Source organism: Ovis aries, chromosome 10 (genome assembly GCF_016772045.2).
Source record: "Ovis aries strain OAR_USU_Benz2616 breed Rambouillet chromosome 10, ARS-UI_Ramb_v3.0, whole genome shotgun sequence".
Taxonomy (NCBI): domain Eukaryota; kingdom Metazoa; phylum Chordata; class Mammalia; order Artiodactyla; family Bovidae; genus Ovis; species Ovis aries.
In genome coordinates, this window is record NC_056063.1 from 18,533,354 (window position 1) to 18,547,677 (window position 14,324).

The 14,324-nt window shown below is 34.6% G+C and overlaps 2 protein-coding genes across 6 annotated transcripts in view; one reads left to right on the top strand and one right to left on the bottom strand.

The window, feature by feature from the left end:
* RB1 (RB transcriptional corepressor 1) overlaps positions 1–14,324 on the top strand; it is a 119,716-nt gene that overhangs the window by 74,004 nt on the left and 31,388 nt on the right. The window lies entirely within an intron of this gene.
* Positions 10,800–12,617, bottom strand: LPAR6 (lysophosphatidic acid receptor 6). The gene is given in 1 exon segment (NM_001280672.1): positions 10,800–12,617. A coding segment is annotated over 1 exon segment (1,026 nt). The 5' UTR covers positions 12,120–12,617; the 3' UTR covers positions 10,800–11,093.

Sequence of the window (14,324 nt, forward strand, 5' to 3'; positions counted from 1 at the left end):
TCAGCATCTGTCCTTCCACAAGACTATTGTTGTGGAAGATTATTCACGGTTGATTTCCTTTAGGATTGACTGGTTTGATCTTGCTTTCCAAGGGACTCTCAAGAGTCTTCTCTAAGAAGTTCTCTAACCACAGTTCAAAAGCATCAGTTAAAGTTGATCAGTAATTATAAATACAGAAACCCCTCCCAAAATTACCATGTGTCATATTTATTTAGTATGTTAAATATCTATTTTCATTTACATTTTCCTAGATCACATCATTACCTTATTACCTTGAACATACCATTATAGACTCCTGCCTGGTCTCGCAGCTTTGGTACTACCCTGCATTCTATAGTTTGGTGCTGAGTGAATATTCTTAAATGCTTTTTCATGCAATGTTCCTGTTCAGAAACCCACAGTAGCTCCCATTGCCACTAGATAAATGCAGCCTTTTTACTCTGGTTGTGATAATTGGACCCTGCCTTACCTTTCTAGCCTTCTGCTATTCTTCAAGCACTCCCTATGTTTATTGTTGTTTTGGTTTGTTTTTCTTAATCATTTTTATTGGAGTATCCTTCCTTTGCAACATGGTGAAACACTGTGTTCAGAGTGTTCTTTGATCTCTGGAGCAAACCACATTGACATAGTGAGAGTGAGTGTGGCCTAATGTGGGTATCAGAAGACCTGACATTTAGAGCCTGCCTCTTCCACGTATAAGTTAATGTCTCTGTCTTAGTTTCTTGCTTTGTAAATTGAGACAGACCAAAAAGATTTTAGTATTTCTAGCTCAAATATTTTATGATTCTACAAAACTATTTAAATGTTGAGAATTATTTGCCGCTGCTGAAGGTGTGCCACTACTTTAGATTGCTTCACAATGTATAAAATGTTGAAGAAACATTTTTCAAAAAAGGATAACAGAGAGGTCTCATTTCCCTGCTCTCCTTTACCTCAGTTTTCCCCAATTCTCTTTGGATCGTACCTGATATTTATCTATCAGTTATTTGAAAGGAATTGTACTTGCCCCAGGAAGGTATCTAATGACATGGGAAATAGCGCCTACCCTTAAAGAGACTTGAAACCTATAGGAAAGTAAATCATTGTGATATACTGAGAAATAAGATAAGCCATGAGGGTCAAAGGAGGGAGTGATCAATTGTAAGTGGATGGGAAAAAACTTAAACTGGCTGTGGAAATGTGGAAAGATATTTGGGGGAAAATTATGGACCACATTGGCAATGGTACATGAGTCCTGATTTAAGACTAGTAAATTAGTCTCAAAAGTCTGTTTTTAATCTCTTTAAAAGTGAAGAGCTAGCTCTCTTGGTAAATGAGATATTGTACAAAAGTGAATGTACAAGATAATTTTGTTGTTGTTATTCAGTCGCTAAGTTGTGTCTGACTCTTTGCAACCCCATGGACTGCGGCATACCAAGCTTCCCTGTCCTTCACTATCTCCTGGAGTTTGCACAGATTCATGTCCATTGAGTCAGTGATGCCATCCAACCATCTCATCCTCTGTTGCTCCCTTCTCCTTATGCCCTCAATCTTTCCCAGCATCAGGGTCTTTTCCAGTGAGTCAGTTCTTCCAATCAGGTGGCCAAAGTAGAGTTCAACTTTAGCATTAGTCCTTCCAATGAATATTCAAGGTTGAATTTTTTTTATGCACTACTTAAAAATAAAATATATGTGTGTATATGTGTGCGTGTGTGTAAACACACAGGTTTTTTGAGGGAAATAATTTTGAAAGAGAATATATATGCTTTCTTGTCTTCTTCGGCAGAGTGTATTTAAAGTAATTTTACTTTTTGAGCTAGGGACATCATTATAGACATTACTGTATTATTCATGGGTGAGAGTACCCATTTGCTTCTGGAAAATATTGTGCTCTTTACCCAGTGTTTTAATTTTTTTTCCTGCCTTCCCCCTCCCTTTCCTTGTGAATTATTCTGTATTTCTCACAATTTCAGATCCTGTCAGTCCGTGATGCCTGTTTTCTCCAACTTATTTTCCTGAGCTAATTAAATCAGTATGTTCTATTGTAAATGCCCTTTGTACTTTTGGGTTTTTGGCAAAGTTGATATTGATAATGTTCTTTTCTTCCTTCTAGGCAGAGAATTATTTTCTTAGTAGTATTTTTCAAACTTTACTATGCATGGAGATCTTATTAAAATAAATTTTCTTATCACGTGGTTCTAGGGCAGGACTTGAGATTGAGCATTTCTTACAGGCCCCCAGGTGCTTCTGATGTTGCTAGCCCATGGACCACCCTTTAGAGTGGCCAAATCCTAGATGACTTTACATGATTTTGACTTTAAAGTGAAGTACTCTCTTAATTCTTTACACTGACTCCACAAAGTAGGTATAGGCGTGAATCTAATTTCCCATATGAGGAGGAACCTAGGAATCTGTCTCCCAGCTAGCAGCTCATCAGCCGTAGATGGATGGCAGCTAATACTCCTTGACTAATTGCAGTGTGCTGTGCACCAAAAGTATTTGTCTAATTTAATTTTCATAATCATCCTGTGATGCTGTTAATACTGTTTCCGTTTTTCAAAAGTGGAAGCAGGCTCAGGGAGGTTAAGCAGTTTGTCTAGAGTCACCCACTTGGCATTTGAACCCAGACTGGTTTGATTCCAGACTTGGTGTTAGTCTAGGAAAGTTCTCCTTTCATTGTACCACATTATTTCTGTTTATTCATTCACACTGTTTTTATTACCACTGTAGCATGTAGTCCCGCATAGAAGACAGTATAAAATGTTATTCTAAATGAAAATCATAGCATGTACGTTTTTTATCTTGAGTAACAAGATGACTGTTTTGCCCTGGAGCTGGTTGGTACTGGAAACGGGAGAAAATGCAGCCCTTTGTGAGGCACTTCTTTGTGTGGTGTACTGTCACCGTTGATCTACTAGATTCCTCAGGAAGAAAAGATTAGAAGACTTTACGAAGGGAGAAAACTAGATTTTAAAAGAAGTTACTGTGCGTCTGTATGTTCCGTTTATGTAGCTCTCTGAATGATATTTTAATATAGTAATATAAGTATTTTTTTTAATCTGTATATAGTTTAGGGTTGAGAAAATTAAATATTTGAGTCAACTCTCAGGGAGATTGAAGGGAAGGGTGAGAGTGAGGTGAAATGGAAAACTAGTTCTCTTTATAGATTGAAATGTTAAAACTGAGTTCTTTCTGAGTTTTAAATGAAAAATTTCAGGTATGCCTAACATCTTCTGTAAGAATGAAAAAATGTAAGTCCAAGAATGAAAAATAAAGGAAGGCAATATCTTAGAAATAAAATTTTTGATAGGGACCTTGTGTCCTACTAGTGAAGTAGTCTAGAAAGAAGTTAAAAAAAATACAGATATACAGAAAAAGCACAAAAATAAGGATAGTAACTTAGTTCATATGAAAAATTATCCACTGAAATGCAAATAAGTGATTGCTTTATAAAGCTCTAAGTAAGCTCAATTTAATAAAGTAACTTTTCTTCATAATTGAACCATTGAAGAAGCAGTGAGGCATTAAGTGGTTTTTTATGTGGTTCTTCATATTTTAAAAAACTACGAACAGAAAACCCAAAGAAACTGAGATAACTGTTATAAATTGTTCCACATCTTCTCCTGTATTGAATGTTTATGTGAACCTGAGTTCTTGATCCAGATCTGTTTATGGTTTTAAACATAAAATTTTTTCCATCTCTAGACCTTTGTTCAAGTGCCATCTTGTCTTGAGCCCGGGGCTTGACTCCTCAGTGTGTTCTTTTCTCTATGCTCTTGTCTCTTTTTTTAATCTTTGGAACACCCTGACACACATGAGAAATTGCTCGAGTTCACTGTGGAGGGAAAGTATTCATGACTTGTCCATTCATGTCTCCCTTCCCCTCCCCCATCATCCATATGACACATTCTCCTTGTTCATGAATTGGCACAAAGGACTAAAGAAATTCAGGAACATAAAAATCTCAAACTCAAAAATGTCCCTTAGATGGCTCATAGAAACGTGTTTTAGGAAGCAGTGCTTGTAAGCAGCTCATCACTAGGTTCTTTGGAATCTGGTCATCATGCAGACCTACATCAGAATGACCCTCACTTATGCATGTTACATTCCAGTGTAGAAGCGACAGTAGGTAACGTTGTGTTCACTCATTGACTTCTGACAAATGTATGAAGGTAGATACTCTCGTTACCACCGCTTCATGGATGAAACATCAGAGGCACAGAGAAATTAAGAACGTTTCCCCTATCCACAAAACTAAGTTGGTAGCAGAGCTAGAATTTTGACTCAAACTGGTTTGGTCCCAGAGGCGGCACTTTCAACCTTTGTGCTGCCTGGTGGCGTATGTTAATTCGCCCCAGGTCATGCACTATTGGGATCAGCTTCTTTATTCGTGTGTTACCTGTGTTTGTGTCGCTGTGCTGTAGCAGATCCTCCTGTCTGGATTTTGGCGTCACCATATCCCATTTAATCTTCCCAGAAGATAAACATTGCTGTTCCTGTTTTACAGACAAGGAAACTCTGAGGTTCATTCAGAGATGCCATGTAACTTGCTTGGGGTGATTCTCAGCAAGTTATGTGTCTGTAGCTCAGACTGTGTTTTCCTCATCTGTAAAATGGGCATGATAATACTTAGCAGGGTTGCCATGAGGAATAAATGTACATTTATGAGAATGGTACCTTTTAGAAACATCACAATTAATCATTAGTGTCCTTTAGTTCGTTGTCTCTACTATACAGTGATTTCCTAAGAACAGAGGACTGAGAACACAGTTAAACAGTATTGGATCTGTTTGTCCTGGCTTACAAGTATGTAGAAATTTTCTCTTCTGACATACCTCTGTCTCTCTCACTGCCTTCTCAGAATGGAATAAGTTCAGGGGAAGAGAGGTGTAACTGAACTCCAGCATTGTTAAATGTGAGCAGCGTTCTCTGTTATACTGCCATTGGAATTTGTTGTGGTGCTTTAGTTGTGAATCATGTCACTAATTACCCTGAGGTCAGTGTTCATTAGTCAAGTACAAACAAGAGAAATGGCAACTGTAAAAGAATAGCTTGGAAATATCCTTGTTACTTAACCTATTGAAATGGAGGCACTTGTACTCTTGTTCAGAGAGTGTCTTCTATAAGGCCATGATGTTAGAAAATTACCTGAATATAGTCCAAGAATTTTCAGTCTCTAAACTAGTGTTATGTCATATCCTAACTGTAATAGTGAGGAAGGACTCTGGAATCTGGACGTGCAGGGAACAAAAAAAAGAAGTATCTTATGAAATCTCAGTTCTATTTAATGTAGTTTCTGAATTCCTCCAGCAAAATCAGAAGCTGTTGTTAATAGTGAGTTTAATAAAATTTTAGAACCACTCTAGGGCAATTGTTCTTAAACACTGTAAGTTCAGTTACTTTTAATTATAAAAGAGAACCAACTTTTTGACATCTGTCTTTTCCAGATTTTTATGTCATGTTTTAAAAACTAAACTGTCACAACCTAGTCTCTTTTAAAATGCATTCAAGTGGCCTTTGCATATGTGGCTTTATTAATTTGCATATTGGTTCTTAATATTTTCTGCTACTGTCAGAAATAGACAAATATCAAAGGTATTTTTGGTGTCTTCCTGCACATGCTAGATTTAGAACATGATGAGTAAACTTAGAATAGGAAACAGCTGTATTTTGTGTCTCACTCTTTCCCCTCCCCAAAATTTTTTTATTGTTTTTGCTCAGTTTCAGCCTCCATTAAGTTACAACAGATAATTTCTCTTTAAGATTTTTATTATACTGTAAGAATTCTCAAAGACTAACATACTGCTCTGTGAATATGTGTGTATGTGTTGTGATTTATTCAACCAGTTTTCTGCGCTTGGACATCTAGGGGATTGTCAGTGTTTTCCAATTTCAAGCAAGACTGCGTCCTGTACACATATGTGTTTTTATATTATTGAAAGTGTGTCTTCAAGGTAAATACCTAGAGATCAGAACGCTGGAGTAGAGGAGAGGAGTGAGCGACTGTGTGTGCGTGTGCCTGTGTGTGTGCACCAAATTCCCACCCACTAGCGTTACACCATTTTGTTTCCCACCAGCAGTATATGAATGTTATCAATTTCTCCACAGGGTTGCTAACTTAATTTTCCCAAGTAACACACATTAAAATAGTCTTCCTACTCATCATCACCATCATTTCAAAAAGAAAGCATTTTAATAAGGGGGAAAGGACATAACCAAAATGAAGGATAGGAAAATCTCTTTAAATTTAAATGAAATAAATATAGCTCCTATTGTGATTGTTTTTTTTCTTTTTCCTGAAGTTAAATGCATCTCTTCACTATAATCAGAGGGATGGGAGTTTTTCGAAATACATGCTCGTGTCTTTCCTTCTATTTGGAATCCTTCAGCGCGCCCCCCACCTCCTCAGAGCTTGCCATGGCTGTATCATGGCTTATGAGGGATCTCAGCCCTCCATCTCCAGACCCTGTGGATTTGGTTTAATCTCTTCAACATATCAGGTTCTCTCCAAGGAGGCCTTTGCATCTGCTACTCCCTTTACCACCATTAAAGGAGTAGACAAGTCAAAAAAAAAAAATTACCTGACTCTACCTTAACTTGTTATGTGACCTCATGAAGTTGCTTGGCCTTTTACTTCTTCCGTTTCTTCTACCTAAGATGAAGAATTTGTATAAATGACCCCCAGACTCTTTCAGTTTTTAAATTATGAATTTCCCAGCAGTCATTTTGATAGGAAGATAATGAAACTCAACACATTCACCCTATGACTAATAACTGTAACTTGGCCATAAAAGCACATATTTGTTTCTCATTGTATTTTATTTCCATAGGTTATTCCTATTTTTATTTAGGTAAAATTGGTATATAACATTATATAAATTTCATGTGTGTACCACTGCAGTCTGACAGCTGTATATACTATGAAGAGATCATCACCAAAAACCATTGATCACCATACAATAGATGCCCTTCACCAATTCACCTACCCCTCAGCCCTTCTGTTCTAGTAATCACTATCTGTTCTCAGTATCTACACGTTTTTGTTTTTTTAATTCGTTTTGTTTTTTAGATTCTACACAAGTGAAATCATTTGGTATTTATCTTTTTTTCATCTGACTTATTTCATTTAGCATAATGCCTCCTGGATCTATCTATCCATGTTGTTGAAAATGGCAAGGGTTTTTTAACAGATAGATAACAGACTCTTTATTCATTCATCTGATGATGGGCTGTTAGGTGGTTTCCATATCTTGGCTATTAAAAATAATGGTACAATGACCATAGGAATGTGTGTATCTTTTCTAGTTAATGTTTTCACATTCTTCAAATAAATACTCAGAAGCGGAACAGCTAGATCGTATGGTAGTTCTGTTCATAATTTTTTGAGGCATCTCATGCTGCTTCCCATAGTTGTACCAATTTACGTTCCCACCAGCACTGTGGGAGGGCTCTCTTTTCTTCTCATACTCACCAACACTGTTAGTCCTTTGCTTCTTGAGAATAGTCCTTCTAACAGGTATGAAGTAATATCTCATTGTTGTTTTAATTAGTGATGTTGAATATATTTTCACATTCCTGCTGGCCATAAATATTCCAATTATTTTCAAAAAGTATTGGTTGAATCTATATAAGTAGAGCAAATTTTGAGTTTGAAAACCATTCATTAAATTTGTGAATTATCTCTACTTCTGGGGTCCTGTATCTTGAATTCTATTTTGGCCACTGCTTTTAGCACTGGTAATTTTGTTCCCCTTTAAGGAGTTACTGAAATAAATCTTTTTAAGAGATGGAAGGAGAAAGACTTGTTAGAAAAGTTTGCCTGGAGTTAATTTCATATTCTTTTATTATCCTGGATTATTGCCCTGCTTAAGTGATATTCTTTGTACTTTTATAAAATTGACTGTCAAAAAAATTGGTAGCAGACGTCATGAAAAAAATGAAGAAAGAGATAAAAGAAATTTAAGAACTAGTGATTTTAGGATAGTGTAATGTTGACCTCTGGAAAATGTTGCTATTTAAGGAACATTGTTGATCATTAAATACTCTGGTTGATTTAAGTATGTTCTGTGTCTTTACATTTATCCATTCATTCTTTTAATTTTGGAGTTTATTTTTTAGAAGTCATATTATAAATGGATTATTTGGTTTTCAGGACAGCTCAAAAGAACTTTTTAAAAATAATTTCCCTTAGGATTTCCTTAAGATTCATCTACTAGTAGGCACTATTTATAAAATGTTATATATATGAGGGTCATATCTTCCCTCATTTGTGATATCTGGGGTTGGATGTGGCATGCAGGTATTAAAAAGTTCTTGAGTGTTGGGAGATAGTAAAGATCAGTCCGCAGGGCAGGAGTAACTTAATACAGTGACAAAAGACTGGGTACCTTGTTCATCAGAGGTCTAAAATTGCAGTTGCCTCAGATTCTTGCTAGCTGCATACCAGTTATAAGTTAAATGTTTCTCAGTTGGGTTTATGAAATTTGCTGATGTCCCATTTTCTATTCCTCAAATGAGTCACTAATTGTTTAAATGCCAGTCCCATAATTAAGGTTTATACGTCAGGTTGACTCTCGGTATTTTAAATGTAGGATATGAAATAAAACTCCTTGATAAAGTAATGCCTTAAGTTCCTTTAAATTTTCTGTGGATATAATACACATATTTTCATACATTTTTTTGGTAAACTAGCTACTTGGTTGATTTTCTTAGAAAATATCACTTCTAAGTTCGAAATCCTTAGGATGCTGGAAAGTGGTTTTACACACCTGAAAACTTTTCATCTTACTTCTTTTACTTTAATACAGAAAGGAAGATCAGGTAAATCATCTACTCTTTTATCAAGATGTAAAAAACAGTGGGCAGTTTTGGGGGAGGGAGGGGCTAGTATTGTCATTCTAAGGAAACAAAAAGTAAATTCTGAGTTTTCTTAATACAGATTTTCTGGGTAAAAGGGAAAGAGATAGCCCTCTGAATGTATAATTTACTTAACAATGCAAAACCAGCAGAGAAAAATAACTTTTGTACCCTCTTTGTCCCTGTAGTTAAGATTTACCTAGGATTTAAAGTTGTAGTTGAGGAAAACTAATGTTTGTCTGTTATGTATTCAAGAAGAATCTTATAAATTTTTTGATTCATCTTCCTATTGACAAGCAGGCAACAAAAATTTCTCCAGTAGTAACAACTATCTGATGACTATTTTTGCTTATATTTTAAAATAATATCCATGCTTTTGAATTCTTGCTCAGATGCTTAATCCAAGAAAACTTCCTTGAAATCTGTTACAAACTCTACACCTTTCTTCTGTATTATTAAATTGTTAGTTGCTTTCCAACTCAAAAATATATGTTTAGAGTGCTAAATATATATACATATATATATTTTTTTTTTTTTCTTCTGAAGAATGGTATCAAATAAAGGCACTTCAGGGTCAATTGAAGAAAACATCTTTACAACATATATACTTCTCTTGGGATATAAAGAGCTATGTTTAATTTCTTCACTAGTTTTCTTTTTAAAGGATTTATTTTGTTTTAGGTTCATTTAAAGGAGACTATCACTTACTAGCAAGAAAATCCTCCACTGTTATTTTCTTTGAAATGAGTTTTGACATGAGCTTACTTCTGTGATTTATTTGAAACCACTGCAGCTCAAACCCAGAGAACAGCGAAATTCAAACTTAAACCTTAAAACAGAGAGTGTTTTGTTTATCCAAATTTGTATTCAGGGCTTGAAAGATTGAAAATGTGAAAATCAGATAGATTGAATGCTAATAAATAATTTTTTTAGTTAACTTTGGAAAACTGCTTGAATTTGGGGAATAAAAAATCTGTTGGAAAATGAAAGCATTTCAGTGTAGATAGTGCTTCAGCTTAACTCGATACCTTATTTATGTTTAGTAAAATGAAAATGTAATTGTATTTAGTTATTTGACCCTCTAGTTTTGCAGTTTTTTGTGGAAGGACCTGTGTCCTTACTTCACAAGTTATTTTGACATACAATAACATCTTGTCTACCTGCAATAATATTGTTCAGCTATTCAATATTTGACTTAACAGCCTTGCAATTTAAAGAAAGATGGATCAAGGCCTCAAAAGTTCAGAAAGATAATGATTGTAAACCTAAAATTCTATATGGAAAAAAGTACTAATTGACTGTAAAGGGAAAATACAAATTTCTAGACATTTAAAAATTTGTTTGCCTTAAATAATCAAAACATATGTACTGATCACTGTTTAAGTGTCAAGTATTATATGTTATTTCTCTGAACTAAAATACTTAAAAAACAGGTTACTTATTGTGACATAAATATGCCTTTAAAATATACTGTAGTAGTATTTTTTAAAATTTACTTAGCAAAATAACATTTTGTTAGTTTCCACAACATACATTGTTTTTAAGTTGAGTGCTGTTAAATGCAGAAAATGAACCAAAAGTGTAATTTTTAAGTATACTATTCTATATATACAGTTTCTGCTTTTTATGAATTGCATACCAAGACAAAATCCTAAATATTATCTGTAAGTGTAACTGCTCGACATCCTCAAATAGTGTCAATATGTCATTCTACAGAAGACATTTTTACTGTCTTTTTGAAAAATACTCTAAAGACACTTACGGATTCTTTAAATAACTTGTTTTCATTTATGTTATTATAGTTTAAGAAACATGATTAGAGATTCAGTTAAGACTGAAATCAAAATTAGATGTATACTGAATAAAGGTATTAAACACTTAAATGAAAATTTTAATATTTGTTAAATATTTAGTATAAAATCACTGATATTCAAAGACCATACAGATGGTTATCACATGACTTAAATCATGATTACTTTTATATTTTGAACAACTTTTCTAGAGATTTTTTTTTCTAATGAAGAGAAAGGTACAAATCAAAGTGGCTCAGAAAAATAAAACTGAGTGTATACAAGAACAGAATACATTTTAATGCTTAACACATCAAATACTTTTTTAATACTAAAAACTTTTAAATGTCCACATGTTTATTTTCTTTCTGAGGTGGAAAAATTGTTGTCCACGAAAACAATTTTCACAGTTGAAGGACCTTGGAGGTTCTGTCCCAGTAAAGTCCTGGTGTTCTTATTTCATACAGCTTATATTGTAGATTCATTGTCAGGTATCTTATTTTTCAACATCTGTAGGTTATGTTGAATAAAGTTTTCTGTGCCTTGAGCTTCAGAGAATCTGGAGTCACTTCTCCTGGTGGACCAGTTTTTCATTTTTATTGAATTTTGAATCGTGTCCGACGTGAAGTAGTAAATGATAGGGTCAAAGCAACAGTTTAAAACAGCAATGCAGAGAGTGATTGGGTACATGGTCCTTACTGCTATTGCCACTGAGCAATTGACAAACGTCTGTGTTCTCATAAGAGAATATAAAATAAGGTTGATATTGTAAGGCACGAAGCAGAAACAGAATATAACCAAATGTACAAATATCATTCTTAAAACCTTAGTTTTATTTATTTTACTTCTACTTAATGTTACAGGTTTATTTAAAGTTCTCAGCACCATACTAGAACAAGTTACGTTTAAAATGAGAGGAATAAAAAACCCCACTATTTCTATGAAAATTACAATCCTTGAGAGAAAGGTTTTCCATGTAGCTGCTGGGAAATTTTCAAAGCAGGTTGCTGAAGTATTGTTACCCGGAGATGGAACAAAAACTGCTGGTGCACTTCCTCCCATCACAGTTAACCACACAGCAATACAAACGAGTTTTGCATTTCGTTTGGTTCTCAGCGTCTTCGACTTAAATGGGTAGACGATGGCCAGAAACCGATCAGCACTAATACAGGTTAAGAACAAAATGCTTCCATACATGTTGGTATAAAAGAACATCACTGAAATCTTACAAAGTAAATCCCCAAAGGGCCAGTTCCTTGTTGCAAAGTAAAATATCCTGAAGGGTAAAGTAAAAACGAAAAGCAAGTCTGACATTGCCAAGTTAATCATGTATGTTGTTGTTTCATTCCGCACTTTGAGAGTACAGATGAAAATATATATGGCGACACAGTTGGATATTAACCCAAGCACAAACACCATACTGAACATGCACCCATACAAGGTGTACTTAAAGGAGTCATTATATATGCAGTCAGAGCTGTTATTGCTTACCATTCTAAAGGCACGTCCAGTTTACAGTGTTGAAGTCCTTTGGTCAGCAACAGTCTCCTTTGATATTCAGATCGTGATTACTTTGTAACCTCCAGTGTATTTGCAAATCCTTTGGATCTTTGCAAGATTTTACAAATATTTCTTTTTCTTCCGAAAGAAACATGAAGTTTGTTGCTATAAAGTTTCCACTTGATTCTTCAACAAGAAAAGATTTTCATTTTCAAGTCTCCAGAAGATCTGTGATCCCAGGGCTTCGTATTAAAAACACTATGAAGCCAATCCATTGGATTATAAAGTTTAAATAAAAACTGTGTTCTGACACGGAGTAAAACTCCTCATCCTGTAAACTTCGGTTTCCGTGGTCAAGATGAATATTCCAAAATGAAAGTTTCTTTATGCTGCAGAATGTTTAAGCTGAAGTTAGCAATCACATTTTGCTTTTCAATGCAAAGTTTCTGAGACTTAAACATTCCTAGTTCAATCTCACTTATTTCTTACACCTTTTAAATGAAGTTTTCCTTTTCGGTATTCCTGCAGTGGATCCCAGATAGGGGTAAGCAAAGGAGTCTTTCAAAGGTTCCGAAATAAATTCCTTAGCGTGTTCGCTCCTGCTGACTCGGAGGCCTTCCCTCAGGTGCCAGCTGTGTCGTGAGACGAGCTTTCTCTGAAGAGAAAAAGAGAGGCTTGCTCGATTTGTAATATGACATCACAGGAAGAAGAGGCTGGGCTTGAACAAAGAAAGGTTTCAGCCCAGTTTGTTTGCAGTTCCTTTAATCTGATACCATATCTGCTGGGGATATACCTAGGAGGCTTGCAAAGGGCCTCTGACTGTTTAATTGAGCAGTCTGCCCTTTAACTCCTTTTTTGCGGAAATGCCTTCTGGAATGTTGGCTACCCTCTCAGGAGGTTGTTTTTTTTTTTTTTTTTTAATTCTTTCTTTCTTTTTGGTAGTAATCAAGAGAGGGAAAAAATCTGTATGTGATTCCTTCTGTGTTTGGGATTAGACTTTTTGGGGGCTGGGGGGAACTAAAATGTGTAGGTATATTTATAAATTGAAATTGTTAGTGGTAACTTAATATAACGTTAAAAAATCTATTGGCTGTAAAAGAGAGAAATTTCATCTTTAGTTGTAAAAAGGATTTGAATTGAGAGACCCAAATTTTGCCACCCTTGGCTTCTGTTTTCCATAATTGCTCTTCAGGATTTAATTTAATTGCCATGGTTGTGAATGGCTCCAATCCTGAATCTCTTTACTTTTTCATAAACAATTTTCTTACATTCTTTCCTCTTTTCTATAAAATTAAATTAATATTTTATAGCACTTCCATTTTTTTTAATAATCACTTTTACCGAAGAATAAATTTAAAAATGTTTCTGTTTGGGGTAGTAGTATTAATCTTACAGAACAAAATTATATCTTTGTAAACAAATATATTTTTTCCCTATATTGCTTGAAATAAATTTTGGAAAATAAAAGTTACACTACTTGGCTAAATTTTAGATTCAGAATTTTATTTTAAGCACTTGCCCTCCCCCTCCACCAGCCCTCCCTCTACCCTATTTATTATGACATTAACTATATATTGGGCTATGGGTCAGATTTTGTTTTCATTTGAAAGCTCTTATGAGTGTTTTCTCACTATATATTTGAAGTGTACTCATTTTTAAAGCCCAAAGAAATCAGAAGAAAGTATATGTGGGAAAGGGGTAGTTGAATGTAGATGTTACTTCCTCAAGGAGTGATGATATCACAATCTATGGACACATTTTCTTATTTTTTCTTTTTTTGTATTACCATTTTTCAGAGAAGGCTACATCTAGTTGTATTATATTGGTATTATTTTCTAGATTGGTTCCATTTGGGCTGAAATTCTTCCTTTAGGGTATGAGTGAAGGGCATTTAAGAGCAATTTATTTTTCTTTCATGAATTACGTAGCTAATTTAAAACTGATGTTTTGCAGTATGTTTTATGCTGATTTTTTTTTCTTTTTTCCTTTTTTTGATTTTTAACCTTTTTAATTTGGACTGCGCTCTCACCAAGATCAGCAACTTTTGTTGTTTGTTGATGAATATCCCCTGAATTATAGTCTGTTTTTGTTGTTTTGACTAGGTAATTTATAATCAAGGGACACACAAAATGTTACTTGCACTCAATAAACTTAAAACTTTAGAAGGCTGAATTTCTTTGTATCACATTGGTATGGAAG